Source organism: Oryx dammah, unplaced genomic scaffold, assembly GCF_014754425.2.
Source record: "Oryx dammah isolate SB20612 unplaced genomic scaffold, SCBI_Odam_1.1 HiC_scaffold_16, whole genome shotgun sequence".
Classification (NCBI taxonomy): Eukaryota; Metazoa; Chordata; class Mammalia; order Artiodactyla; family Bovidae; genus Oryx; species Oryx dammah.
In genome coordinates, this window is record NW_024070200.1 from 52,513,324 (window position 1) to 52,539,545 (window position 26,222).

General features: G+C 44.5%; 1 protein-coding gene across 7 annotated transcripts in view; it reads right to left on the reverse strand.

The window, feature by feature from the left end:
• Nucleotides 1–26,222, reverse strand: part of AKAP13 (A-kinase anchoring protein 13) — a 319,519-nt gene that overhangs the window by 91,513 nt on the left and 201,784 nt on the right. For 6 of the 7 annotated variants that reach the window (XM_040256976.1, XM_040256975.1, XM_040256972.1 and 3 more), the window contains exon 9: nt 2,138–2,213. In XM_040256976.1, the coding sequence (XP_040112910.1) occupies nt 2,138–2,213 (76 nt within the window). Of the gene's footprint in view, nt 1–2,137; nt 2,214–17,940; nt 19,400–26,222 lie in introns of those variants that run through there. The other variant, XM_040256977.1, reaches the window with a different exon arrangement.

A 26,222-nucleotide genomic window follows, 5' to 3' on the forward strand; every position in this document is an offset into this window, starting at 1 on the left:
GGGTCTCCCGCATTGTAGGCAGACACTTTACCCACTGAGCCACCAGGGAAGAAGGGTAGGAAAACTTAGCAGCAGCCTGCTCACTGGGCTTTGCTGAACCACGTTAACCGTAATCCACATGCACTTATTTCTACTTAAATAAGCGTGTATTTATCCTGGACTGAAGATTACACAAGTGAAAGCAAGTGAAAGTGTTAGTCACTCAGTCAGGCCCCACTCTTTGCAACCCCATGGACTCTAGCCCAGCAGGCTCCTCTGTCCATGGGATTCTCCAGGCAAGAATACTGGAGTGGGTTGCCATTTCCCCCTCCAGGGGATCTTCCTGACCCAGGGATCGAACTCGGGTGTCCCACACCATGGGCAGACTTTTTACCATCTGAGCCTCCAGGGAAGCCTGAAGAGTATACAAAGTGACGTTAAATAAAGGTTATTATCTTATTTAGTGTAACACTATTGCTCTCTTGAGCTGTGTTTAAAAGCAAAAGAAAGAAACCTGCATGATTGAACATATTTAGAATTCACAAGAAACTATGCCTATGATCATCTCAGGCCTCAAGTTCAGGACCATAATTCAGGATTTTGTTAAACTGAGGTTTAAAAAGATTCAAAAAGAAACAAAGTCTTTCAGGGGGCTGGGGTATGGAGAAGTCAACGATATTTAAGATTATGCCCTGGGGAAAATGCTCAGGGGTTCAAATTCACCTCTTTAAAGGAGTAAAAATAAACTGTGGCACGTGGAGAACCTTCCTGTGAATATTCTAACTGTGAGGCAACCTCTATAGGGCAGACAACTTCACAGCTTGAGTGGCTGAGAGCAACTGCACTTCTAGAAAAAGACTCTAACAGCTAAGGAACTAAAACAGAGTGAGTAGTATACTTTCAAGTAGAAGATTCTAGGGAATTAGATGGGAATGGGTCAGCTACAGCTGGGAACAAGGTCAATCATACAATATTTGGAGACCCTAAACACAACAACAGCATGATAATATTCTTTAACTTCTGTATGAGAGAAAAACAGAAAAAATGATAAATCAATAAAACCTCTTGTCATATTTGTTTCCAACACTTTCTTTGGAGCAAAGTCAGAGGGTTGAGAATCAGCAAGAAACTTCTCTTTGGGAAGAGGGTCTGAACCATCTTGTTCTTAAACTCCCTCCTATTGCCATACATCCACAGCTAAACTGTCTCTAAAAAGACCAGTGAATGAGAACGCAGTAATGTTTAAAGCAAGTCAGGAAAAATTGGAAAGGTTAACAGAGGTTTTGTTGGGTGAAGCAGACTCAAGAGCCCAAAATGCAAATTACCAGCTGCAATAAAAGGCATAGGGTGCTTGAGTTACTCACCAGTCATTTGGACTCTTCCCTTAAGGAAAGCCAGTAGGCTTCAGGGATGGAAGACAATAGAGCACAGACATTAGGAACAAACCTTGCGTCACAGTGAATGAGTGGCTCAACTTGGGTAAGAAGTCAGGACTCCTGACAACCACAAAACATGTACTGTGTCATTAACCACCAAGGTCTTAAGGGCCTTTTACCCTTATCTAATGTCACTAATACCTCGTGAGTGCTTAAGGAAAGCCTCAACTGCTGACAGTATTCCCAAAGATTATGATTCTCATCCTAGGCTACACAGCAGAGGAACCAAAGGCTCTTTTAGAGATCTGATGCTCAGACCACACCTCAGCCTAATTAAATCGGCATCGCTAGGGGGTAGGACCCAGACATCAGTATATTTTTAAAGCTCCCCAGGTAATTTCAACGTGCAGCCAAAATCAAGAGACCTGGGATTAGTCCTTAATAACATATATTTATAGTTTTATTATATTAAGAAGCCATTATCACATGTACATATATGCACAGCACATATGCCCTCACAGATGAATTAATCAACTATAAAGCCACCTGTGGAAACTTACTACTAAAATGAAATTTAGGTAATTACACCTTCATTTTCAGCTCTGAGATAGATAAAAGGCCTAGAAACACAAATCACGTAACACTCTTCTCACTTATCCCACTAATGCTCATGAAGGACAGATCGCCAACATTCTGCATCAGACTGGGATGGTGGCTCTGGAAGAGGGACATGTTGGATGTAGTTATTCAAGCAAACCGGAAGATGGAGAATCCCCGCTTACCTGGGCTTTGCGTGGGAGCCAGAAGAGATGCTGCGTCAGGGCATGGCTCAATGGTACACCAGTTTTCTCGGTTTATCTGGAGGGAAAGAAAGAGAGACTGAGTAAAAGTCAGGCATAAAAAAGGGAAACAGAAAAAGACATGCAAAGAGGAAGATATGGTGCGGCCAAGGGTGAGATAAAGAAAAAAGAAGTTAACAGGCAAAATGGACCAAATGTTGAACTATGTATCTCACATCCGGGTTTGCAAGTCAGAAAAAAAAATGCAAAAATAATTCCTGTTTATTCAAGGATTACTATACGCTGGGTATCAGGTTAAGAATTCTACATACATTATTTCATTTCATCCTAAGAATTCTACATATATCATTTCATTTAATCCCCACACTAGCTCGAAAAAGTGTATTATTTCTCTTGCCAAAGAATAACTAGGTTTGGAGGACCTACATTTGTCAACTTCTGATCTTTGGTGAGAAGATGCTGAAGTACATGGGTGGGAAAGAACAGCAGGTTTCCTAATCATGCTAAGCGAGATAAGGTAGAAAGCTATGGGGCATTTTGTCCAATTACAACTGTCTGACAAAGGGCAAACGCAAGGAATTAAACTGCTTGCAAATGAACTACCCAAACCTAGAGCCACAGGAAACAAACACCGAATCACTGACTCGTTTCAGCTCTTTTCCCAGTAGAGATGAACGGAGGCTGGGATCAGGGGCCATCATCACTGTTTCAACTCCTGGTGTGTTACAGAGTGATGCCAAAAATTTGAAAGTGACCCCTTGAATGGAAAAGAATATTCAGCAGGTTCCCTGGGATTATGCAAAGTATCCCCTTTCAAAATGCAATTTGAGTGTGTATAAGGAAGAAATCTCAAATTTAGTAACCTTAACAAACCCAATCCCCATTTTCAAAGAATGGAAACAGTAAATTTTCCTTAAAAAACAAAACAGAACCTTTCATTTAGAGAAGGATTTTCTGACTTTGAACTGTACCTCACTTGAAATGAGCCAAATTTCACTTCCAGTGAAGTAAGTTTCTCTGTCAACAGGAAAAGCAAGGATCCATAATTACTGTACTTTTGCTCCACGAACACAGCAACAAATTTTAAATAGATAACACAAATTTTAAAAGCAGACCCTTTAACAACAGTGAACAACGCAGAGCAGCTCTGAATTATGATGACATTGCTCTCTCCCAGTCCATGACTTTCAACACCTCTCCAGTCAGCATTTTAGGAAACTTTGTTAAAACTCTTGATCTGAGAATGTTTTCATCACCTTTTCAGACATTCCTCTATGGCCAATGAGTAAACAGAATTTTCTTCATTGTCGATACTTGAGGGATGAACTGACTTCACTTTTCATGTCATTTTAGGCATTTGTGTGTTACAGAAAATGAATTACATATTTTGCAAAATAACACAAACATAAACAATACAAAAAATAATGTATCACTTAACAAAAAGTTAGCCGAGTATTATTTAATATACAATAAATACTGAAAGAAAGAAAGTTAAAATTGAATCAAATCCCTTTAATGGAACACACTGATTTCTGAATAATAATGACGAGAACATACTAGTGACGGGAGACAACTCCTCAAGGATCTCCGTGTGTGTGTCTAGTGAGCAAAGGACACTGCCTGTGCTGTCATTCTAGGTTGTTTTGTTAAGGAGGTCTCTGTATCACACAGCCTCGGGAGACAGAGATACTGTTTCTTTCTGCGTGATGACAGATGTGTGAAGTCAGAAGAAAAGTGAGGCAGGCTTACAGCACACAGGAAAAATTCAGGGGTCCCACGGCTGGGGTTCCTCAGCTGTAACACAGCATCTTCCCGGCCCCTTGTGTTGGCTCCATGGGAGCGGGGCAGCAAGCAGCGCCAACAAGAAGCTGATGCTCAGGGTGCTTTCTGACTTCAGACAGCAGCCATGAAACTGTCAGGCTGACTTGGTAGCTTGCAAGTAGGGTGAAATCTCAGACCCCATCAAAGTTTTGACAATTCAGTTCAGTTCAGTTGACAACTAGTATATATCAAATAGTATTGATATACTTAAAGGTAGCAGTGGCCAAAAATCTCCTGGTGACATCTATGTGGCAAAAAGCTTTAATGATTCAATGTTTCATAGAGTGGTTGTGCCTGAGTGATCATAAAGAGACAACTAATATCCACTCTAACTTTTGTATAGGTTCCTGAATCTTCTTTAATCACTACTAACTGGCTATATCCCAATACAAAATGTCTTTGGTGTTAAAAAAAAAATTAAAACTTAAAGAAAGAAACCAACACTAGAACATTATTGTTAATTAACTCCAGACTTTGGATTTCATTCCTTTTTCCATTAACGTTCTTTATTGTTCCAGGATCCAGTCCAGGATCAGCTAGTTCAGTTCAGTCGCTCAGTTGTGTCCTACTGTTTGCGACCCCATGAACTGCAGCACGCCAGGCCTCCCTGTCCATCACCAACTCTTGGAAAAAACTCATGTCCATTGAGTCGGTGAAGCCATCCAACCACCTCATCCTCTGTCACCCCCTTCTCCTTCCGCCCTCAATCTTTCCCAGCCTCAGGGTTTTTTCCAATGAGTCAGCTCTTCGCATCAGGTGGCCAAAGAACTGGAGTTCCAGCTTCAGCACCAGTCCTTCCAGTGAATACTCAGGACTGATTTCCTTTAGGATCTCCTTGCAGTCCAAGGGATTCTCAAGAGTCTCCAACACCACAGTTCAAAAGCATCAATTCTTCGGTACTCAGCCTTCTTCACAGTCCAACTCTCACATCCATCCATGACCACTGGAAAAACCACAGCCTTGTCTAGATGGTCCTTTGGTGGCAAAGTAATGTCTCTGCTTTTGAATATGCTAAGTTGGTCATAGCTTTTCTTCCAAGGAGCAAGCGTCTTTAATTTCAGGGCTGCAGTCACCATCTGTAGTAGTTTTGGAGCCCCTGAAAATAAAGTGTCTCACTGTTTCAACTGTTTCCCCATCTATTTGCCATGAAGTGATGGGACCAGATGCCATGATCTTCGTTTTTTGAATGTTAAGTTTTAAACCAACTTTTCACTCTCTTTCATTAAGAGGCTCTTCAGTTCTTCACTTTCTGCCATAAGGGTGGTGTCATCTGCATATCTGAGGTTATTGATACTTCTCCTGGCAATCTTGATTCCAGTTTGTGCTTCATCCAGCCCAGCATTTTGCATGATGTACTCTGCATTAAGTTAAATAAGCAGGGTGACAATATACAGCCTTGATGTACCCTATTTGGAACCAGTCTGTTGTTCCATGTCCAGTTCTAACTGCTGCTTCTTGACCTGCATACAGATTTCTCAGGAAGCAGGTCAGGTGGTCTGGTATTCCCATCTCTTAAAGAATTTTCCACAGTTTGTGTGATCCACACAGTCAAAGGCTTTGGCACAGTCAATAAAGCAGAAATAGATGTTTTTCTGGAACTCTCTTGCTTTTTTGATGACCCAACGGATGCTGGCAATCCAGCATACCACATTACATTTTGTGTGTGTAAATGAAATTTTGCATTTTAAGACCTTTATTGAAATATATGACAAAGGTTTGTATAGTCAAAGCTATGGTTTTTCCAGTAGTTATTTACAGATGTGAGAGTTGGGCCATAAAGAAGTCTAAGCATGAAAGACTTGATGCTTTCCAGTTGTGGTGCTGAAGAAGACTCAAAAGTCCCTCGGACTGCTAAGAGATCAAACCAGTCAATGCTAAAAGAAATAAACTCTGAATATTCATCAGAAGGACAGGTGCTGAAGCTCCAGTACTTTGGCCACCTGATGCAAAGCGCCGACTCACCGGAAAAGACCCTGATGCTGGGAAAGACTGAAGGCAGCAGAAGGCGGTGTCAGAGGATGAGATCGTTGGATAGCATCACTGATTAAATGGACAAGAGTTTTAGCAAACTCTGAAACTCCCTATCTTCACTCTTCCCGATAGTGAAGGACAGGGAAGTCTGATGTGCTGTTGTCCACGGGGTTGCAGAGAGTCAGACATGACTTAGTGACTGAACAACAACAAACTGAAACATAACTCATATACTCTAAAACTCCTCTACTTAACTGTCTATTAAATAGTCTATTCAGTGGTCTATTGTCTTAGCACAGTTGTGAAACCATGGCCACTATCTAATTTTAGAACATTTTCATGGCACAAAAAAGAAATCTTGCATCCATCAGCAGTCACACCCTACCTCAAACCCCTCCCCTCCCAGTTCCAGGCAACCATTAATCTACGTTCTGTCTCTATGTATTTGCCTACTCTGGACATTCTGTATAAACGGAATCATACATTTTGATGTCTTTGGTTACTGGCTTCTTGCACTTAGCTTTCAAGGCTCATCTGTGTTTTAGCATTTTATCAGTACTGTACTCCACTGCCTAATAATCTGTAACACTGTATGGATATGCCCACACTTTGTGTATTTATTCTTCAGCTGACGGACATGTGGCTGCTTTCACCTTCTGGCTGTTATGAATAATCCTGTCATGAATATCCATATACGAGCACTGGACATGTTTCACTTCTTTTCAGTATACACTGAAGGGTGGAACAGCTATGTCAAGTGATGATACCTTTACGTTTAATAAAGTCTGAGGGCTTGCCAGACCTTTCCAGAGTGGCTGTGCCATTCGACATTCCTACCACCAGTGCCCGAGTGTTCTAATTTCTCCACACCCTTGCCAACACCTGCTGCTCTTACTTGTTTAGATGTATCCAACTTGGCAGGTGTGAATGGTATCTCATGTGAGTATATGAGATACACTTTCAACTCTTCATTTTTTTAAAATATATACATTTTATCAAAATACAGTGGACTTTCAATGCTTCAGGTGCCCAGCAAGGTGATTCAGTTATACACATACACATGTATTGTTTTTGAAATTATTTCCCATTATAGGTTATTACAAGACACTGACTGTAGTTCCCTGTGCCATACAGTAAACCTCTGTTGCTGGTTGCATTTTTTAAAAAATTAGAAATCTAGCATTCTATTCGTACTAAGTAGAATCAAAATGTCATAAATTTTTTCAGTAGGCAAAAATTCATGTTTTCTAAAAATATATATATTATACATATACGTATATATATGTATACAAAAGCTTTTCTACTAAGCTTGATAGAGGCTTGAGAAAAAAATTTTTTAAAAAAGATGGAGAAACTGGAAAACAAGCTAACTGAAATCAGAGCACTGAATATGAAATAGAAAAAGTGAAACAAACTAAATAAAAGTAAATAAAAGATGATCATGTAGTTCAGCTGGCTTTAAACATGACTGCTCACTAGAAACATACTTCCAACTTTTCTTTTAAAATGGAAACTGTTTTTTAATCTATTGATTACTTCCTAGGAAAAGGAAGACTCTATGAAGACATAAAGCTGAACACCCTAAGATTTGTTTCTTTCATTAAATAAAAGAAGTACTAAATATCCTCAATGTATCAAAACATTTGTGTCAAGGCTTAAAAGCAGTAGCAGTAAAAGAACTGAGTCTTCTAAGAACTCAGTGGGTGTGAGAGAGACCTGGAAAAATTAAGTAAATACCTCTGCCACAGCATTCTGCACACATTCAGCACTGAGATGAGTGTGGACAAGGCGTCCTATGATCGGTAGAAATGGGAATCAGACTGGATGAGACACTCTTAACGCCAAACGATACCTGAAATTCCTTATACATTTCTGCCCAGGTCACAAACGTAACACACAGAAACACTGGGCCAGATAACAACTCCTCTCTTTCAATTTACACAAGGCGTTATTGCACAATACATGTTGGGGAGGAGCCAGAGACTGCCACACCCTGTATAAGCAGAAGAATTGAGAGATTAGAGTTTCAGGGAAGTTAAAAGCAGAGGGTGGAAGACAGAAGGTAGGATCACAGTGCCAACTGCTGCTGAGAAGTTGGAACTGATACATTTTTAAAAAGAAGTCACTGAATTGGGCAACTGTGAGGTTTATGGCGACTTTGGAAAGAAGAGTTTGAAACAAGACAGGTGATACCAGAATTAAAACTGTAAAACGTCCCATTATATTTCTAAATTGATGGTACTTTCAAGTTTGCAGACTACTGTCGCCTGGATGGGGCCCTTTGCCTGTCCCATTGGGAGGCACGTCGCCATTTTTGAGACGAGGCCACACGCTGAGTGAGGCTAGATTTGGGGATGGTAGATTTGTGTGCTAACTATATTGTACTGGTAACTGCGTCTACTCAAAAGACCGTAAGCTCCTTGAGAAGTGAATCCTATCTTTAAAAATTCCACAGATCTCCCCCATGAGTACATAGCAGATGCTTAATGACTAATCTTTGAGTTTATTATCCTCAAAGATTTTTATATAGAGCTAACGGGAGAACCTTTGAGATGATCACCCTGCCTCCCTTTATCAGACCCATTAGAAAGGAGGGCGGGCACAGCAGGTGAAGGGACTGGAAGGAGGTACAGAGCATTTAGAGGTGGAGTGAGGACTCATTTTCCCTCGCTCCCAGTCCGGTGCTCTTTCCCCACCCTTGCAAGTATCTCTTCTGGTTCTTAACTTGGTCTCAGAATTCAACAACTGTTTAAACAATTTTTAGTAGCAATATGAAACTGAAAAAATCTGGCAAAGGAGCATTTAACATCTCTGGAGTTTATTGGCTGGAAAAGAGAGTCACTGCTTAAATTAGACAAAAATATTTAGAAAGTAAAGTATTATAATGAGAAAAATAAAGTATGAACCTGGGGGTGCCAATTTTCAGAACATCAAAATGCTGTAATTGAAAGAAATGTTTTGCTTGTTTGGCTTGGCTTTGTCTGCTTTCAGGAGCCTGCGTTTTCAGTCACTAACAGTTAATTACCAACGATTTGCTGAGCAGGCTCACCACCTCCAAGCACTCAAGGAAACCTCAGGAAATCTGACAGCTCTGTAGCTCCCGCTAGTTCCTTCTGTGGAATCAGGACTCATTCATAAACACTTCCAACTAAAACCTACGCTGAAAATCAGTATGATTTCAGGTAAAGCAGAGACTTCCTCACCAGGAAAGGGTGAGTAAATCTAGCCCAAGAAGCCTTCTTCCTATTGCTACCTTGTTGATTAAACCACACAGCTGGCCAGCCAGCTTTTGGGGAGGACCATGCCCACTTTAGGCAAGAAACAGTGTCAAGGTACAGCAGGAGAAAGACAAATCGTGACCCTGGTGATAATCTGCACAACAGGTCCCACAGTTTAAATGTATGAGGAATCTTCCTCCATTTAAAATGTTAAGGATGGACTTCCTTGGTGGCTCAGCGATTAAGAATCCACCAGCCAATGGCAGGAGACACGGGTTTGATCCCTAATCTGGGAAGACCCCACATGCCATAGAGCAACTAAGCCCATTTGTCAGAACTACTGAGCCTGTGCTCAAGAGCCTGGGAGCTGCCACCACTGAGCCCATGTGCTGCAAGGACCAAAGTCCACGCGCCCTAGAGCCGTGCTCTGCAATGAGAGAACCCACCGCAGTGAGAAACCAGCAACTAGAGAGCAGCCCCAACCCCCTGCCCCCGGCACCAACGAAGACCCAGCACAGCCAAAAATAAACTCACTATAAAGCGTCAAGGGTTATGCCCGCCTCCACATCGCAGGACAATGCATCTAACCACGTGGGCCCATGGATCATCAGGCCTCATGAAATAACTCCACAGCCATGGACTACAGACTGGATAGTCCTTCCTGCCATGGGAAAAAGAGGCTGAGCAAGGCCGCTGGGACACTTCAGAGCTGGAGTTCGTGGCCTTTGGTGGCACAGACTCCTTCAAGGGTCTGACGGAAGCCAGGGACCGCTCTTTCCCAGAAAAACATGTGTATGTGTCCAGTCAGCGGTTCTGGAGGCGGCTTCACAACTCAGAGCAGAGACTTGTCCTTACAAGTTTTTGAGGAGCACGAAAAGCCCAAGGTGGTCAGAGTATGACTGAGGAAAAAATGGGAGACACGGCATCCGTGATTCTCCACCAAGGTGAGCCACCCACCCCAGTTACATAAGCAAAGGAGTAAAAAAAATCGGTATTATCCTAGGAAAACTGAAGCAAGTTTTCTTTTCTACAAGAAAAGAAGGAAGGAAAGCATGGAACAACCAGGACACAGCCCAGGAAGAGGAGTCTAGGCAGCTCCGGTCTGGAGGGTGCATCCCTGGGCTGGGGATGTGTGGCCCCAGTGGGACACTGAGGAAGCAGCAGGCCAGTGAGCTGGCACAAAAGGCAGAATCCACAGAAATGAGAGAGGGATAAAGACTCCATGCTTAGAAACAGACAGGAGATCCAGAGCAGACGGTGGTGGTGCCTTCTCTTTGACTTGGTTGAGTCTGAAGTGCCAAGATATCTTTCAGGTGCTTAAAAGTCATCGATAATGAGAGAAAGACTGGAGCTAGTTTCATCTGCTCTTGAGTAAAAGGTGGTGAGAAGAGTGTGAAATGGAGAGGGAGCCACCTGGATGTGCCAAGAGGGAAGACATGCTGCTGGTGGTGCTCGTGCAGGTGACACACAGCAGCAGGTGAAGAAGCCGGGAAGGCTGGCTGCGTGCAGGCAGAAACAGCCCAGCAGTGAGTGTGCAGTCATGAAGCGAAATAAATCAAAACCACAGGCAGATACTGCATCACACCTGTCAGGATGGCTCTTATTTAAACCACGCACACACACACACACTCAAAAAACAACAACAACAACAACCCTCCAGAAGATAACCAGTGTTGTTGAGAATGCAGAGAACTAAAACCTGTGTGCACGTAAATTCTTGGGAATGTAAAAATGTGGAAAAAAGCACAGGGGTTCCTCTAAAACTTAAACAGAATCAGCATATGATCCAGCAATTCCCCTTCTGGGCACACCCCAGAGAACTGAAAGCAGGTACTCATATTTATAAATCAACATTCACAGCACCACTATTCACGGTAGATAAAAGGGGGAAACAACCCAACTGGCCATCAACAGATGAATGGATTAACAAAAGGTAGTGTACACATGCAATGCAGCAGTATTCAGCCTTAAAATAAGGAGAGGATTCTGATACCTGCTTTCACATGGATAAACCCCAAAAACATCATACTCAGTGAAACAGGCCAGTCATGAAAGGACAAATACTGTGCAATGCCACTTATACAAGATACCTAGGGTAGTCAAATTCTAGCGCCAAAAAAATAAAATGGTGATTGCCAGGGACTGCGGGCAGGGGAAACGGAGAGTTACTGTTTATCGAGTACAGAGCTCCGGTTCGCAAAGACGAAAAAGTTCTGGACGGCGGTGATACGACAGCTGCATGACAATGTGAACGCACTCAATGCCACTGAACTGCACACTCAAGTGTGGTCCATGTTATGTATCTCCTTACAACGACAGCAACACCAGCGCGAGCGTGCGGCAGCTCCAGAGAAGCGAGCGTGTTTAGAGAAGAGCGGTCAGGCGGCCCACAGCGGGAGGCGGCGCTGGTAATCTGGGCCAGATGCTACCAGTCGTGGTCAGTGCCATTAACCAGAGGACAGAGTGCTCAGACACGAGTGTGGAAAGAATGTCGAAACTGGCATCAGCGTCTGCGACCACATCCTGTAGGCAGTGACAGCAGCGCCAAGCAGATCATGTTCACGCGTGACAAGTACTGCACTGAGTGCCCACAAGTAAGCCGTTTAAGAGGCAGAAGCTGAGTTACAAAACCTCTCTCTCTCCTCCCGCCTGGCTTCAGAAACACCGGTGTGGCCGATAAAGTGGCCCTTGTCTAGGGTCTATTTTTAAACAACTCCACTGTTTCTCACTCATACAATGAGGTAACGTAAAGGCCACATACCCAATGTGGCTCCACTGGAACGTTTTCAGAGTGCTTGCTACAGACCAGAGGAAATGCCAGGCCCTGATTATACTCATGGTAACACATCTCTTCTCACGGTAGCCTCTTTTCCAAAAGGTGACCTCTAAGACCCAGGTTTCTACGTTACTGGATGATGGACTGTTCTCTGTACCACTGACACTCTTCTTAGCCATCTTGAGACTAGGCTTAGCCGGAAATTCTGATTGCCAGCTGAACTAGGAGATGGACTAGAAAGAAACAACAGTGTTGAGACTGCTAATAATTTGAGCTTAAGAAGAAAACAAAGGTAATAATTAACAATAATAAGGCCCTTCACCCAGGTTTTACTCTATGGAATCTTCCAACTATTAGCAAAATACAAAATTGGCAACTGATTAAATGGGTAGGAGGAGTAGATCAAAATGATTCTGAAATTTTGTTTAGCAAGCAGCTGGAAATGAGGAAAACAGAGACTGCGCCATTAAATACCCACATCTCTTGGAAGAATGAGCCACCCAAAACCACTTTCTGGCTCTGACTCCATTTGCGATTCTTTAGCTAAAAGACCAACTTAATCCTCTGTCCATGCTGTATCTTCAGGACAATCAGACTGTGGACATTACAGGTACTGAGCATCCAAAGTTCTGATGAGTTACAGTGCACATGGAACATGGGATGGGAGAAGATAATTCAAAAACAATGCTGACCATGCTGGTAATTTTTCACGTCTATCATGAAGCCTCGGGTCCCATGGAATGATCTAAACCACACCTAAATTGTGTTCCCGTCAGTCAGAAAATAGAGCGTGCATACTTCCAGTGGAGAGGGAACTGCCTTGTTTTTGCCAGTGCTTCTGCTACTGTTTATATTTGAACATCCTAATAACACAGCTCATGGTTACACCCAGCCTTCCCAGCCACTGCCTGTATTTACTTCCTCTGCAAATGTCTCAGGAGATGTAGCTGGAGTTACAAGGCTGAACAAAAGGAAGCAGAAACCCCACCATCCGGACAAGGGAGCCAACACTTGAGACAGAAGTCTTTTCAGGGAATCAGACTGTAACTGAGCAGACAGGCAGAGCTACCTTTGGCCGTCTTTTGCCTCCTAATGTCTTTTGTTTGAAGGGGCATGGAAGTGTCTTTGAGCAAGTAAACTTGTTAAAGGATGTGTATTTCCTGGAAGATGACACTGGGCCTACAGACAAACTACTCCTGCGCTAATGAGGCCAGGTGGCCTGCCTGAACATCACGGGTGGGAGGGGGTTGTTGTCCTCCGTACAAATTGTTAACTCAGTGTCCACAAAACATGGCTGCAAATGTTTTCACCATTCATCTGCTACTCTGACTTACTAGTTACAAAGTATGCTGCCAGTAAATCATCAGTAACAAGAAGAATCATGTTGTTACTAGTAGGCAATATTTTTGCAAGTACCCAAAGTAATAAAACTAGTGAAACGGAATGAAACGGAAATGGTCCCTGGATTAAAGTCAGTAGCTGATCTAGGATTCTGACTTCTTTGTCTTTGGCATGCTAGTTTTGCAGCAAGTTCCTGACACTTGGTGTGATGTCCTCCTGTGTTAAGAACAGTCTCTTAATGTGATCATGAGTTAGCTACTGAGCTGTGTTAAGACAAAGGCTCCTCTCATCAACTTGTGTAGGCTTTAGAGGGACTTCCCTGGTGGTCCACTGGTTAAGAGTCCACCTTCCAATGGAAGGGACTCGGGTTCGATCCCTTGTCAGAGAACTAAGATTCCCACATCCCGAGGGGCAACTAAGGCACCACAACTACTGAGCCGACCTGCTGCAAACTACAGAGCCCACACGCCGTAACTGGAGAATCCCGCACAAGCAAATGAAGAGAGCTCTTCCTGCAATGAAGGCCCTGTGTGACCCCCAAACAAAAAAACACAAAACTAGGCTTCTGAAAGATGCTGGGGAAAATGGGCCTATTGATACCAAAGGGTGTCTGCCAATGATTCAAATTCTTCCTTATCCCATTCTGTGCACATGATTCATAGTTACTAACAATTTACCTACCATAAGAAGCCAGAAGTCACACAGGCACGGGGGGATACTGTGAGGAGTGACACGTATGTATGTGTGTACTGGGACGGCGGAGCCAAGAACACTATTCACCTACTTTATTATCAGAAAAAAAAATTCAAGAAGGAGGTAAGACTTCAGCATCTATTGGGTTTGATGATGGGAAGCAACGGCTGATGTGAGGATAAAGACCGGTGTACCCAGCCTTGGGGAAAATCCCAAGGGAAGGCTTTGATGCAGAAGAGCTTCCATGAAAGTCACTGAACAGAACTGACAGAGAGAACAGGTCAGAATGCAGAGTAAGTCTTAGAAAGGAGGAGCACATAACAGAGGGTAGGATTTTCAAGTTAATTCACAGGGAATTATTTGGATGCCAGTGGGAAGGAATGGAGCTGTAAACGTTATGATACCAGAAGGACAGGGTCACGGTCCAAATTTTGTGATGACTGTCACAACTCATCTCTCTGTTCTTTACCCCAACCATCCCAGCGCATTAAGCACAGTTCACATACCATGACGTGTCATGAACCCATACTTACAAATCTTAACAGATTAACTCATTCAACTAACAAAACTTATTGAGCATTTAACATGAATTAGGGACACTGTTTTGAGTGCTTAGACATAGTGAAGAGATAACAAAAATTACAAACTCCTCGGTATATATATAAAAAAAAATCTTCCACCAAAAAGGGGAGTGAGAACATAGCACACAGTCACTTGGGAACTCAAGCAGCTCACACATCCAACATAACACACCTTTAAAAACACGGACTTAAAAAAACAAATTCAAAATGGCAGGTAAGTGAGGAGGCCACTGCTGAATGAATTAAAAAAAAAAAAGTTGTGGGGGAAAGGCTGTTAACAATGGTGGATTCATATCTGAATTCAAAGTGCTGTCTGTAAAGGGAGTCCCCACACTGGGAAATCAGCTTTTCATACTGAAAAAGTCTGAGCAGTTAAAACTTTAAAAGATACATATAGATACAGATACACACATTCATGAAATTAAAGTGTTGGCCAACTCAAAGAAGATGTCTAGGGGACTAAGAAAGAACATCATGAGCTTTGAAAAGAATCATGTCTGGGGCTACATCCTATTACCTAGGCTGAGCTGTGAGAAAATTACTGACTATTCGAAAATGTTTTTCCCCATAAGATGAAACAGATACTAGGGATGTAAACATTAAGTGCCTGCCCACTGGAGGCCACAAAGCCATTCCGTCACGCTGGGCCTACCATAATGGCAGCCTGCATGACTCCCATGTGCCAGAAGGATCTTTTGAAAACATAAGCTGAGAAGTAACATACCCAAGCAAAGCAAGCCCCTCCCGATGGCGGTCAAGGCCTGGCTCTTCCAGGCCCAGCCTGCTCAGCTTTCTCCCATCAACTCGGCCTCCCCCATCCTTCCCCGCCCCAGGGCCTCTGCCAATCCTTTCTAGAACACCTTCCCTAGGTGCAGTGCTGGCATCTTCTAGTTCTCTGGACACCAGCTTTTTTAAATGTCAGAACCTCAGAATGATCTCCTACCTGAAATGTCTTCCCATCATGTGCACTTACAGTACACACTGGTTATTTCTATCAAGTCACTTACAGTAACGTGTACTTCTTGTTTCTGTCTATTGCCTGTCTTTAAGCAATATAGAAACTTTGAAGACCTATGTGCCCCTTGGACCGAGCACCATGGTTGACAATGAACAAATCATTAATACTGTTTTCATGTAGGTCTCTCAGTGACGTGACCTTCTCTGTCTTCAAAGCAAAGAATCAGCACCAAAGCTGCCCAGCTCATCTCAAACTGGAAATAGCATATTTTCAGGACTTTTTGTGCTTCCTTATTTGTAATAAATGCCTGTTTTCTGAGAAGTGAAGTTTCTTCTACTAAAATTCTTTGGTTATGTAAAGGTGGTATGGTGCGAAAAAAAAAAAGAAAAAAGAATACAAATACAGGCACATCCAAAAAAGAAAAAAAGAGCGAGAGAGAAAAAATTATGTCCTTTATGAGCTGTGGCCTTGTGCGGGAAAAAAAAAAAACAAAACATCACATCACCCAAGTCTTTCACGGTCCTCAGCCAGGTGCAGGAGACACCTCAAACTCTTCCTAAGTAAAGAAGTCTGGGGTGGGCGTGCAGGACCACTGCTGCCTGACCAATCCTCTCAAAGGAAGTAACGTATATAAAATCGTTCTGTTAAAACTGTAGGACAGCATCTGTGAAGGCAGTAAGCTTGTGCTGAGTTAGCTCCACTACCAAGGGCTGTCATGCCCCAGGACAGTGGGGAGTATTATGTATTTCAGCACGGCTTTAAATGCACCACATTCCTGTGACACTAAGACTGAGATTTTCTGTCCTCCCTCCCCTCTTTCCCTTTCCTCCCCAGACAGGGAACATCATAAAGCATGCAAAGAGCTCAGTCATGTCTGAGTCTCTGCGACCCCATAGACTGTAGCCTGCCAGGCTCCTCTGTCCGTGGGATCCTCCAGGCAAGAACACTGGAGTGGGTTGCCATTTCCTCCTGCAGAGGATCTTCCCGACACAGGGACTGAACACTCGTCTTTTACATCTCCTGCACTGGCAGGCGGGTTCTTTACCACTAGCGCCACCTGGGAAGCCCAATATCATAAAGAGTTGAGCACATAAAAATCCTAACAACTAGACTCTTCTAAACAAAGGAGGACAAAAACAAGAAAAATAAAAAAATCACTGTGATTTCATAGTGGAGCTCACGTTTCAGAGACACTAACATGAATAATAAGATCTTGGATCAGGTTCAAAATGCCAAGTTGCCCACTGCTCTGAGCCTTGGCCTGGCAAGTCAGAGCACCAGCTGATGGAGGTTATGGCGGACAGACGGCAGTTCCCCACGATCACAACCCCTCCACCGAGCCCCTCATCGGTGTCCAAAAGGGTGGTCTTAGTTCACTGGCATCCGTGTCTAGCTTTCCGAGCCATGCTTGGCCTCAATGGATCAGTGGAAAAAAGGAGAGAGTCTCAAGTAATAAACTGAACTGATCAATCAATGCGAGAGCGCCCCTACCTCCCAGACGGGGACAATACATACATTCCTCCTGTGCCTGTGCTCCCCTGGCTCCACACCCTCATCAGCTCAGGTACTGAGGTTCTCTGGCAACTCTGAAGCACTTGGTTGGCTTCCAGTTTCCCATCTTTGCCAGAAAATGGCTAAACTTCCAAAAAGTGCTCCCTGAGTCGTCCAACATTCTCAGACTCCCACTTTATGGCTGGAGGAGTTCTTACTAATTTTAGACTCAAGGATGCCTTCTGTGAGCAATTAGCCACCCAGAGGCCCCACCCCCATCCTGCCGAGACAGCCAGCATCACTAACGGGAGAAAACAAGCACAGCAATTAACAGTCAGAGGCGAGACCTGTAAAGCAGTCAAACTGAGCCAGAACGGCCACTGTGCCACTTCGATAAACAGACTGAGCGGAGATCTTTCCAAAGGAAATAAATGCTATCTTCCCCCCAAGAGTTGTGAGAGAAAAAAAAGAGCAGAAAGAGCAAGGAAAAAACAAAACAAAAAAAAAAACTCAGGCAAAAGACAGACTAGGAGACAGGCAGAAGGGGAGCAACCGATAGATAATGATGCCTCTACAGACGGGGCCCTGGGGTGGGGACGATGGGGACAGAGGGACACAGACCTCTCTGGAAAAGAGCAACTGATGGTGAAGTTCTCCACCTGTGATTTACAAGAGTAGGAGGTTCTCTTGAGCAGAAGAATCCACTTTAAAGCAAGTAAAACTACGCTGAAACCTAAGTGACTCGATGATTCTGAAGTCCCCATTGTTTCTGGTCAGATATTCTGCTAGGAACCTTAAAATCACCAACCCAACTCCACAGTCGCCACTGTGCACTCACACACATACACACCTCTCAGCTCTTCTCCCAGTACAGGCTGGCCAGGGCCCCAGCTACTGGATTCAGAGGCAGGAGGAGGCTGCGGCGAGGCCCTTACCTTCAGCAGCACCACGTCCACGGTCCTATCCACCTTGGAGATGTCACACAGGCTGTAGCGCCTCTTGTGCCGCTCATACATTTTGTCCAAACACAGAAGAGAGGACACAAGACGCAGAGGCGGGACCCACTGTAGCCTTGGGGGTCAGGGTGCTCCCGCAAGCCCCCAGGTCTGAACCTCTCGCGCGGAGCCAGAGGGGGTTTCTGCCGTCCAGACTCCTCTATGAAGAAAACCTCAAGGGGGTCAAACCACACAGGAACCCAAGTCCCTCACTGGCCGGAGAACTTCCTGGCAGTGCCTGAGCCCCGGGGTGATGCACGCACAATTCACAGTGTCCACAGCAATCGCCCCTGGATGCTATACTTTAGTCAGATCTCGACGGAGAGAGAAACACAGACCATTTCCATCACGGGTGATAACTCCAGGAAAAAAATGAAGGCTTAACGGGCTACGCATGCCGGCCGACGCACGTGGCGGGGAACAGCCCAGAGCAGGCAAGAAAAAATCCAGTATGTACCTTGTCGGTAAAAAGACAGCAGAGAAGAAGGGAAGACAGCTCTACTTCGCAGGGATGGCAGGACAAAATTTTCTCATGAAAACCTCTTCTTGCTTAAAAAAACAAAAGCAAGGAAAAGCAGTATTTCCTTCACAGGAAAAAAAAAAAAAAAGGCAAGCAAACTGAAATTCTGAGATTCTGTCCAGAGAAAGAGTCTCTAGTCAGCCTCTTGATCGCCAGGCAGTAGGGCTTGGTTCTGATTTCAGCTGAAAAGTCTAAATGACAGCGGAGTGAAAGCAGGAAGGAAAAAAAAAAAGCCCACTCCTACCCTCCGTGCTCCCTCCCTTCTGGGACGCGGGCCCCTCTTCCCTCCCTCTCTCAGGAACGTCACAACTGGCCCTTTCGGCTCAGCACCAGCAGCCGATGAGGCTTGAAAACCTAAAGGCAGTGCTGGGAACATGATTCATCCCCAGACGAAGAGGAGAAAAACAAGGCTTCCTTTTCCAGCCGACTTCCTCCTCCTCCTCTCATGCTGCTTCCTATGAAACAGGCTCTGAAGGGCACCCTCAGACGCGCCCCGCGCTGAGGTCGGGGCGGCATCCCGCGCACCGCAGGCGAGCACGACACGCTTCTCTGTCCCACGAAGTCAGGGAAGTGGCCACGACCCCGGGTGAGCTCTGCAGCGCCCTGCCAGCCGCAAACCAGTGATTTAACGTGAGAAAAATGCTAGCCTGAGACTTCAGGGACATGTCTCCAGGATCCACAAGGGCTTACAGAAGTGGCCAGCAAGGCTTAGAGATCAAGACGTCAGTTAGGGTTTTCTCTTTTTTTTTTTTTTTGCAGAGAGAAAGGGAGTGATGGGGTGGGTGGGTAGGAGGGGTGCTTGAAGTCCAGTGGAGAGGAGAGGAGGAAAAGGGACCGGTGTGCGGGCACTCGTGTCAGTCGCACTGGCGAGGCCTGCGGGGGCCCCATCACTCCATACGCCCGCCCTCTGGCCCCACCCTAGCCACGATCATCAGAGGTGGACCTGCTCCAGAACGCGTCTTCTCACTGGTGTCAGAAACGATCTGGGAGGGAAAGGAGGAGAAAGAACTGAGGAGGACACGGGCGGGGGCTGGGGGGTGGGGGGCAGTGGAGACGGAAAAACTGAAAGGATACTCTCCTTCTAGGAGAGTAAGGCTGCTGACGTTTCCCTCAAGGGGCCACAGGCGGAGTCCTTGGCTTGGCCCTGCCAGTGAGGGTGAGGGGGCTCCAATGCCACACGTGAAAGGAGAAGAGATTTAATACCGAAATTTCCATCAGTATCACCAACAGAGCTGATGGGGAGGCTTTCCAGGAACAATAAAAGAAGCAGAGATGGGCTGGTGAGTCACCATGTCCTCTGGCCAGGCCGTCAAGTGGCTGACCAGCTCAGAGGAGAGCGAGGCAGTGAACCCCACTAGGACACACCTCCCTGCTCCCCTGGACACGAGGCAGCTGTGGCTCAACCAGCTCAAAGCCTGCAGCCCGGCCGTCCCAGTCTCATCCACGGGGTGGGGCGGACGGGCCCTCCCCTTCCCCATACGCCCACAGCGAGCATCACGCTGTGACGCTACCAACGTGGACAGTGAACCAGATGTTGCTTTTCATGAGAGCGACAATGGAAAACAGACGACTGGAGAGAGAGTAGAAAGCTGTAAATAAAATTCTAACTCAGGCTTGCCCAAAGGGTGGGAACTTGGCCGGTGGCTTACGACGACTTTGAAAACTATGTGGTCTAGGATACAAATGGAAAGATCCTTTAGGTTTTGGTGCAGGGAAAAATGGATGGTTTATTATCTTTTCTGTACAAACTTTCACCAAGCTGTCACTCAGAACTCTCCCTCCTCCCCATGGAAAGACAGAGCCGCCTCCCCTCTGTCCTCAACATGGTTTATTCCCCACTGCCGCTCCCTTCTGTTTTAATTAGAATCAAATGTTCCCTGCTTCCAAGGTTCCCAGGCTTCTCCTTAGGGATCATAGATGCTTTAATCACCATACAGCCTTTCTATTCCCAGTCTTGTCTAACTACTGACTTCAATGCAGATGATCTACACTGACTGAACAGATACTCTGCATTTTGTGTTATCTGCATGTACACTGCCTTGCAACAAAGGCAAACAAAAGAAACAAACAACAAAATCTCTGCCCTCAAAAAATTTAAAAGAAATCGGATTCACAGTAATACAACAGTCTGAAATGGCCCAAGTTAAGGTTTTGAGACAGTTTTTTTTTTTTTTTTTTTTTTTAATTTCTGCTGAGATGCTGGCTTTGCGCTGCAGGCTGGAAATTGAGGCTTCCTAGCTGTTCGGTACACATAAACATGTTAAGAGGATTTGGAACTGTCATTGCGTGTTCTGTTCCTTCTTGGAGAACAAAACCTCTGGGTAGGGAACACATGCCCTGGGTGGGGAACACGAATCTGCTTTGCTGTCCCTCTGGATCTGCTCGATACTCGCCACAGAAGACAGAGTCTGCGGTCTTGCGCTTTCACTGTTGATCTGACAATTCCAAGTTTTTATCAAAAACATCTGGAACTGCCGAGCAGTTATTCTGTTAGGATTTTGAAACTCAGAAACCAATCGTTTTATTTCCAAACCAAAGCTGAGACCTATGAAGCTTCGTTTTGAGGATATGTCTTTTTTCCTTTAATTTTGGGAACTTAAAGAGTAAAATACATTTATTATTTACAACTTCTTTTCACAATAGCAATTATTCACAAGATTACTTATATCTCCCTCCATCCCACACTCCAGCCACAACAAGGAGGCCTCAGTTCAGTTCAGTTGCTCAGTCGTGGGGACTCTGTGTGACCTCATGGACTGCAGCAGGCCAGGCTTCCCTGTCCACCACCAACTTCCGGAGCGTACTCAAACTCAAACAAGGAGGCCTACATTCTTCAGTAGAAGCAACCAGTGCTAAAAGTCTGTTCATACCACAGGCCTGATGTATCTTATTAAAGATTCCAGAAAACAAAGTATAAAAATATTTTTATGAAACTTACTTTAACTAGAGCGTTTCTGTTCATGAGTTAAATTTTCCCTCGATATTTAATTTCAAGATCTAACACCTTATCCAAATTATTTAAGCGTTCTTATGAGTCAGCGCTATTTGGCTGTTTTTTAGTGAGGGCAGAACCCTACCTGAAGCCCCAGCAAAGTTTCTGAAATAGGACACCATCTAGTGGGTGTACTGAAGACCCAAACAGAACACAAAGGCCAGTAAGCATCGTGGTTGGTGGGTGGGGTGTCTGCTGCTGCTGAAACATTTGCTTTGTAACCTCAAAGTTCGAACACACAGCAGCAGCCTGTCACTGGCTCAGAGACACACCAATAATCAATTTCGTCTCTGCAAGGAGCAAAAGGTGAAAATTAAAGATTCTTTCCATCCCTAGGTCTGTCACATCTCTCTGTGCACCCTGGGATAATTAGACTGACTCTTGGACCTAGGTTTCCAGAACTGGGGAGTGAGAAGGGCTGGACACTAGGTCATATCTGAAGTTCCTTCTTGATCTGCTATGGTCAGCCCGAGACTAACAAATCTTTATCACTTGCCATATAACTCACAGGATGTGGGTGCAGCGGAGAAAGAAAAAGGAATTGAGAAGTTCTCTCAAAACCTGTTGTAGAAAACAGTGTATTCTCACTTAATTATATTTCCCACCTCCACTTTTCACATGAAATGAAAAGGAAGGAAACGACTAGCAGAGTCATCAATTTTCACGAATCTATGATTTCATTAACTTAACAACAGTCATCTCTCTTGATGACTTGTTAAGTTGCATGACTTGTTGGTGGCAAAATTTACTAAAATACAGATAAAACATTTATACTGTTTTTTCTTATTAACAGCCTCCACTTGAGCAACTCCAGACTGCTTACATTAGGTCTGCTTCATATAAGATACCTGAGTATTTGAAAGAAGATGAGAAGGATTTACAGCACCTGCACTGTGCCCACAGAGGATTTCCTTTTCCATTTCAGCTTAGGTGTTTGATCAGGCGCTGCTGATCCAGGAGAGCGAGGCAGAGGCCCCCTCCCCTGCACCTCTTCCACGCCCTGCTCTGGAGGTTGCAGGAAGGTTAAAAGAAGAAAAGGGGAATAGGAAGACCTGTAGGGCGGCGACCAGCCAACCAGCAATTCTACCTGGCAGTCCCTCTGCTTTAATCCTTTCTCACCTTTTCCAAGAAGAAAGCTAAACACAAGTTAGCTGATGGCAGCAGCAAGAAGCAATTAAGATGGAAGAGAGCACGACAGAGTTTTAAAAACGTCCCTCACCAACCTGTGAGCCTCACAGGAAAACAGGTCTCATGGAACAAGCACACAAATGTTAAATTTTACTAAAACTACCAGCAGCCTGATGATAGAAAAGGAAAGAGGAGGGGAGAAAGGTAGACAGCCAGATCAGATTTCGTCTGGAAAAGTGGTGATAGGACAATTTAACCGCTAGGGCAGGTCTTCTGGAGGCAAGACTTATTAATAATTTACTGAGTGCTTCCTGCATGCCACGTGCACCCACATGTGCCATTTCATTCACTCTTCATAAAAAGCTAAAGGGTGAAATGTCACTGTCCACTTCACAGATGCAGAAAAGTACCACCAACTTTAAGTTGGGTGCACCAGGTCATGTGGGCTTCCCTGGTGCCTCAGCAGTAAAGAATCCATCTGCCAACGCAGGAGACACAGGTTTGATCCCTGAGTCAGGAAGATCCTCTGGAGAAGGAAATGGCAACCCACTCTAGTATTCTTGCCTGGAGCATCAACCTCACGGACAGAGGAGCCTGGTAAACTAAAGTCCATAGGGTCGCAAAGAGTTGGACACGACTTAGCAACTAAACAACAACGAGGTCACACAACTAATGAGTCTGCATTAAATTCAATTCGAGGAATCTTTCTTTCCACATGCATCTTATTTTGTCTTGAGTAATCCCCTAAACTGAAAGAAAGAACTCTCAGGGAGAAAATGTTAAGTCAAAGTTTCAGGAAACAAAACTAGAACTCACTTCTCGTATCACTGGCATTCTTTTTTCCAATCATTGGCATTCTCACATCTGATTTTACAGAAACAAGAAAGGACAGAAAAACTATTTTCTCAATAAAAATGACAAATGGTTCCTAATTTTAGAAAGTACCAGTAGAAAAAGTGTGTTATTACACTAAATGGACTCAACTTCTTTGCCATCATTTTAATACGTGATGTTTAATTTTTTTAAATAGCTTCTCAATATGTTAATGTTACAAAAATCAAAATGCACACATCCAAAGAGATGAAGAGTTTTACTGACAACTGGTCTCCAGGTTTCCTTCAGAATGAGTGGCTGTACTGTTCTCAGTTTTCCTCTCGGGAACAAACATGAAGTGAAGTCACTCAGTCGTGTCTGACTCTTTGCGACCCCTTGGACTGTAGCCCACCAGGCTCCCCCGACCATGGGATTCTCCAGGCAGGAATACTGGAGTCGATTGCCATCTCCTTCTCCAGGGGATGTTCCCAACCCAGGGATCGAACGCAGGTCTCCCACATAACAGGCAGACCCTTTAACCTCTGAGCCACCAGGGAACAAAAGTTACTTCTTATGGCAGCTTTTAAATGAGTACCTGAAGATACTCATCATGGCTCACCACCCTCCTCAAAGCTTCTCCTCTGGCTCGTGGTTCCCACAACTGTTCCCATGCCACAGGGTACCCAACGGAGGGCCCTTTAGTTAGTGGGTGTCCTTCATGTGATGCGAACACCAAGACAAAATCCCTCTGGTGCCGAGTACCCTGGGATAACTAAGATCAACAGACATACCACACTGCTAGACGAATATAAGCTTGTGGTAGAGCAGGTCACTTCCCATACCTTTTCGTTGGACATATCAAAACAGGCCTCTTTCATACTATAATCACGTGATTTTACTGTAAACCCCACTTTATACATTTTCCTCTTAAAAGTGTACTAGGTATTTTGTAAAAATTTAATTTTTTTAGAATTTTCAAAGTGTCCCAAAGAATGCAGCTTTAAAATACATTAGTATTTTAAAAACCTAGACTGCTACGGATGCCAAAAATGGCAAGTTTAGTATCAATAACCATTTAAACAAGCAACAAATTCTACATGGAAGAATACTATTGTGATTGCTACAACATCTCACGAGTCACTGTCCTGAATCATCAACAAGCTTTTTGAAATCAGTTCAATCATGAGACAAATATTCACTGAACACCTATGTTTGGCACTGAGAATATAACAGAGAACCAGACGGACATTAAACGGTAAAAACAACGTGTGTGAGAAATGCCTGAATAGAGGACCCCCAGGCTACCACAAGCTCACCCGCCTTCAGAGGGAACATCAGCATCTGGAGTGCGGGAGAATGGCTGGGATGGGCACACTGATGACGGAAATCAGCAGAGAGATGTGACATTGTGGAGCCAGAGAGCAAGAGTGGTAAACAGAGCCCGATGCTGTGAAAAAGTCAGGTCATAAGAGAGCTGGGTTTTGCTCTGTGAATGCTCTGTGGACCCTGGCTGGGGAGAGCAAGTTCTGGGGCCACAGTGGAGTGAGGAAGGCTGAACTGCAATTTCTTGTGAATTTCTACCATTTCACAGGGGAAATTTTAAGTTCTGTCATATACTCCACCTCCTCTGGTTATCTCTGGTTATGAAGACACCTTACTCTTCAGACAAAGTGCCTTAGTGAATCCTTAAAGAATGGCTGTTACAGGATGGCTAACCTGGGAATAAACACTTCAGTGCGTAAAACCCTTTCTGAGAAGGAAACAAGCATCAGCAGAGAAAATGGACCACTGACACGAGGTGAGTTCTACGCCCATTATGTCGGTTCTGCCCGAGAGATTGTGTCAGAGACCAGAGGAGAACCCTTGCATGCACGCACTGCATCTTGATCAGGAACATGAACAAAAGCTACTGCTTGAGGAGAGAGCAGGGCGGACAGTGTTTGGCAAGGAAATGGAAACAGAAGGTAATGGCCAACAGCTGAGAAACTCCCTTTCCATATGATCATCTATGAAAATAAGAACGACCTCATTTCATAAAACAAAGGCAATGAGGTCAGGGAAACAGCACTGACAACTGCAGACCATAGTTTCCCAAGGGACGATGTCATCACCAGCGCGTCACAGCCAACTAGCAGCCGACTAGCTAATGTCAGCCAAGATTATTTATCTGTTCTACAATACTTAAGTATCGGCTGAAGTTACAGGGCTCTGGGAGGTGTCACAAGAGATGTCCAGATGGATGAGACACTTTCGGGACCTTAAGGAAACCAACCAGGGACCATGGCATGAAATGTACATATGAGAAAACTTGGGTAGTACAAATGAAACACAGATTTCAGCAAGGAGTACGGGGCTCTGGCTGAGCTGCCCAGGCAGAAGTTTCATGAAGGTAGTGGTTTAACACGAAGGGACAGAAAGACAGAAAAAGGGAGGGAGGAGGCAGGCAACCCCGATGCAGACAGAGACTGAAGGTACAAGTGCTGATGTGTGGCAGGTATGACCGAGGCCTGGCAAGCCGTCCGTTACCTGCATCGGACTCAAAACAGTGCTGTGACAGTGGTCTGGACAAGCGTTCACAGCCTAGATTCCAAAAGCAGGCAATGCCCAGCTAAAGAGTCAAGATGCTACTCAGAGGCAACAGGGAGCCACCAAAGGTGCTACAGCATGGAAGCGGCACACCTGTGCTGTGACTCAGAAACTCTGTGCGAGTCTCTAGCCTCATCAAGTCTCCTGCTTGCTACCACGCCATGATCCTTATCCAACCTTGTT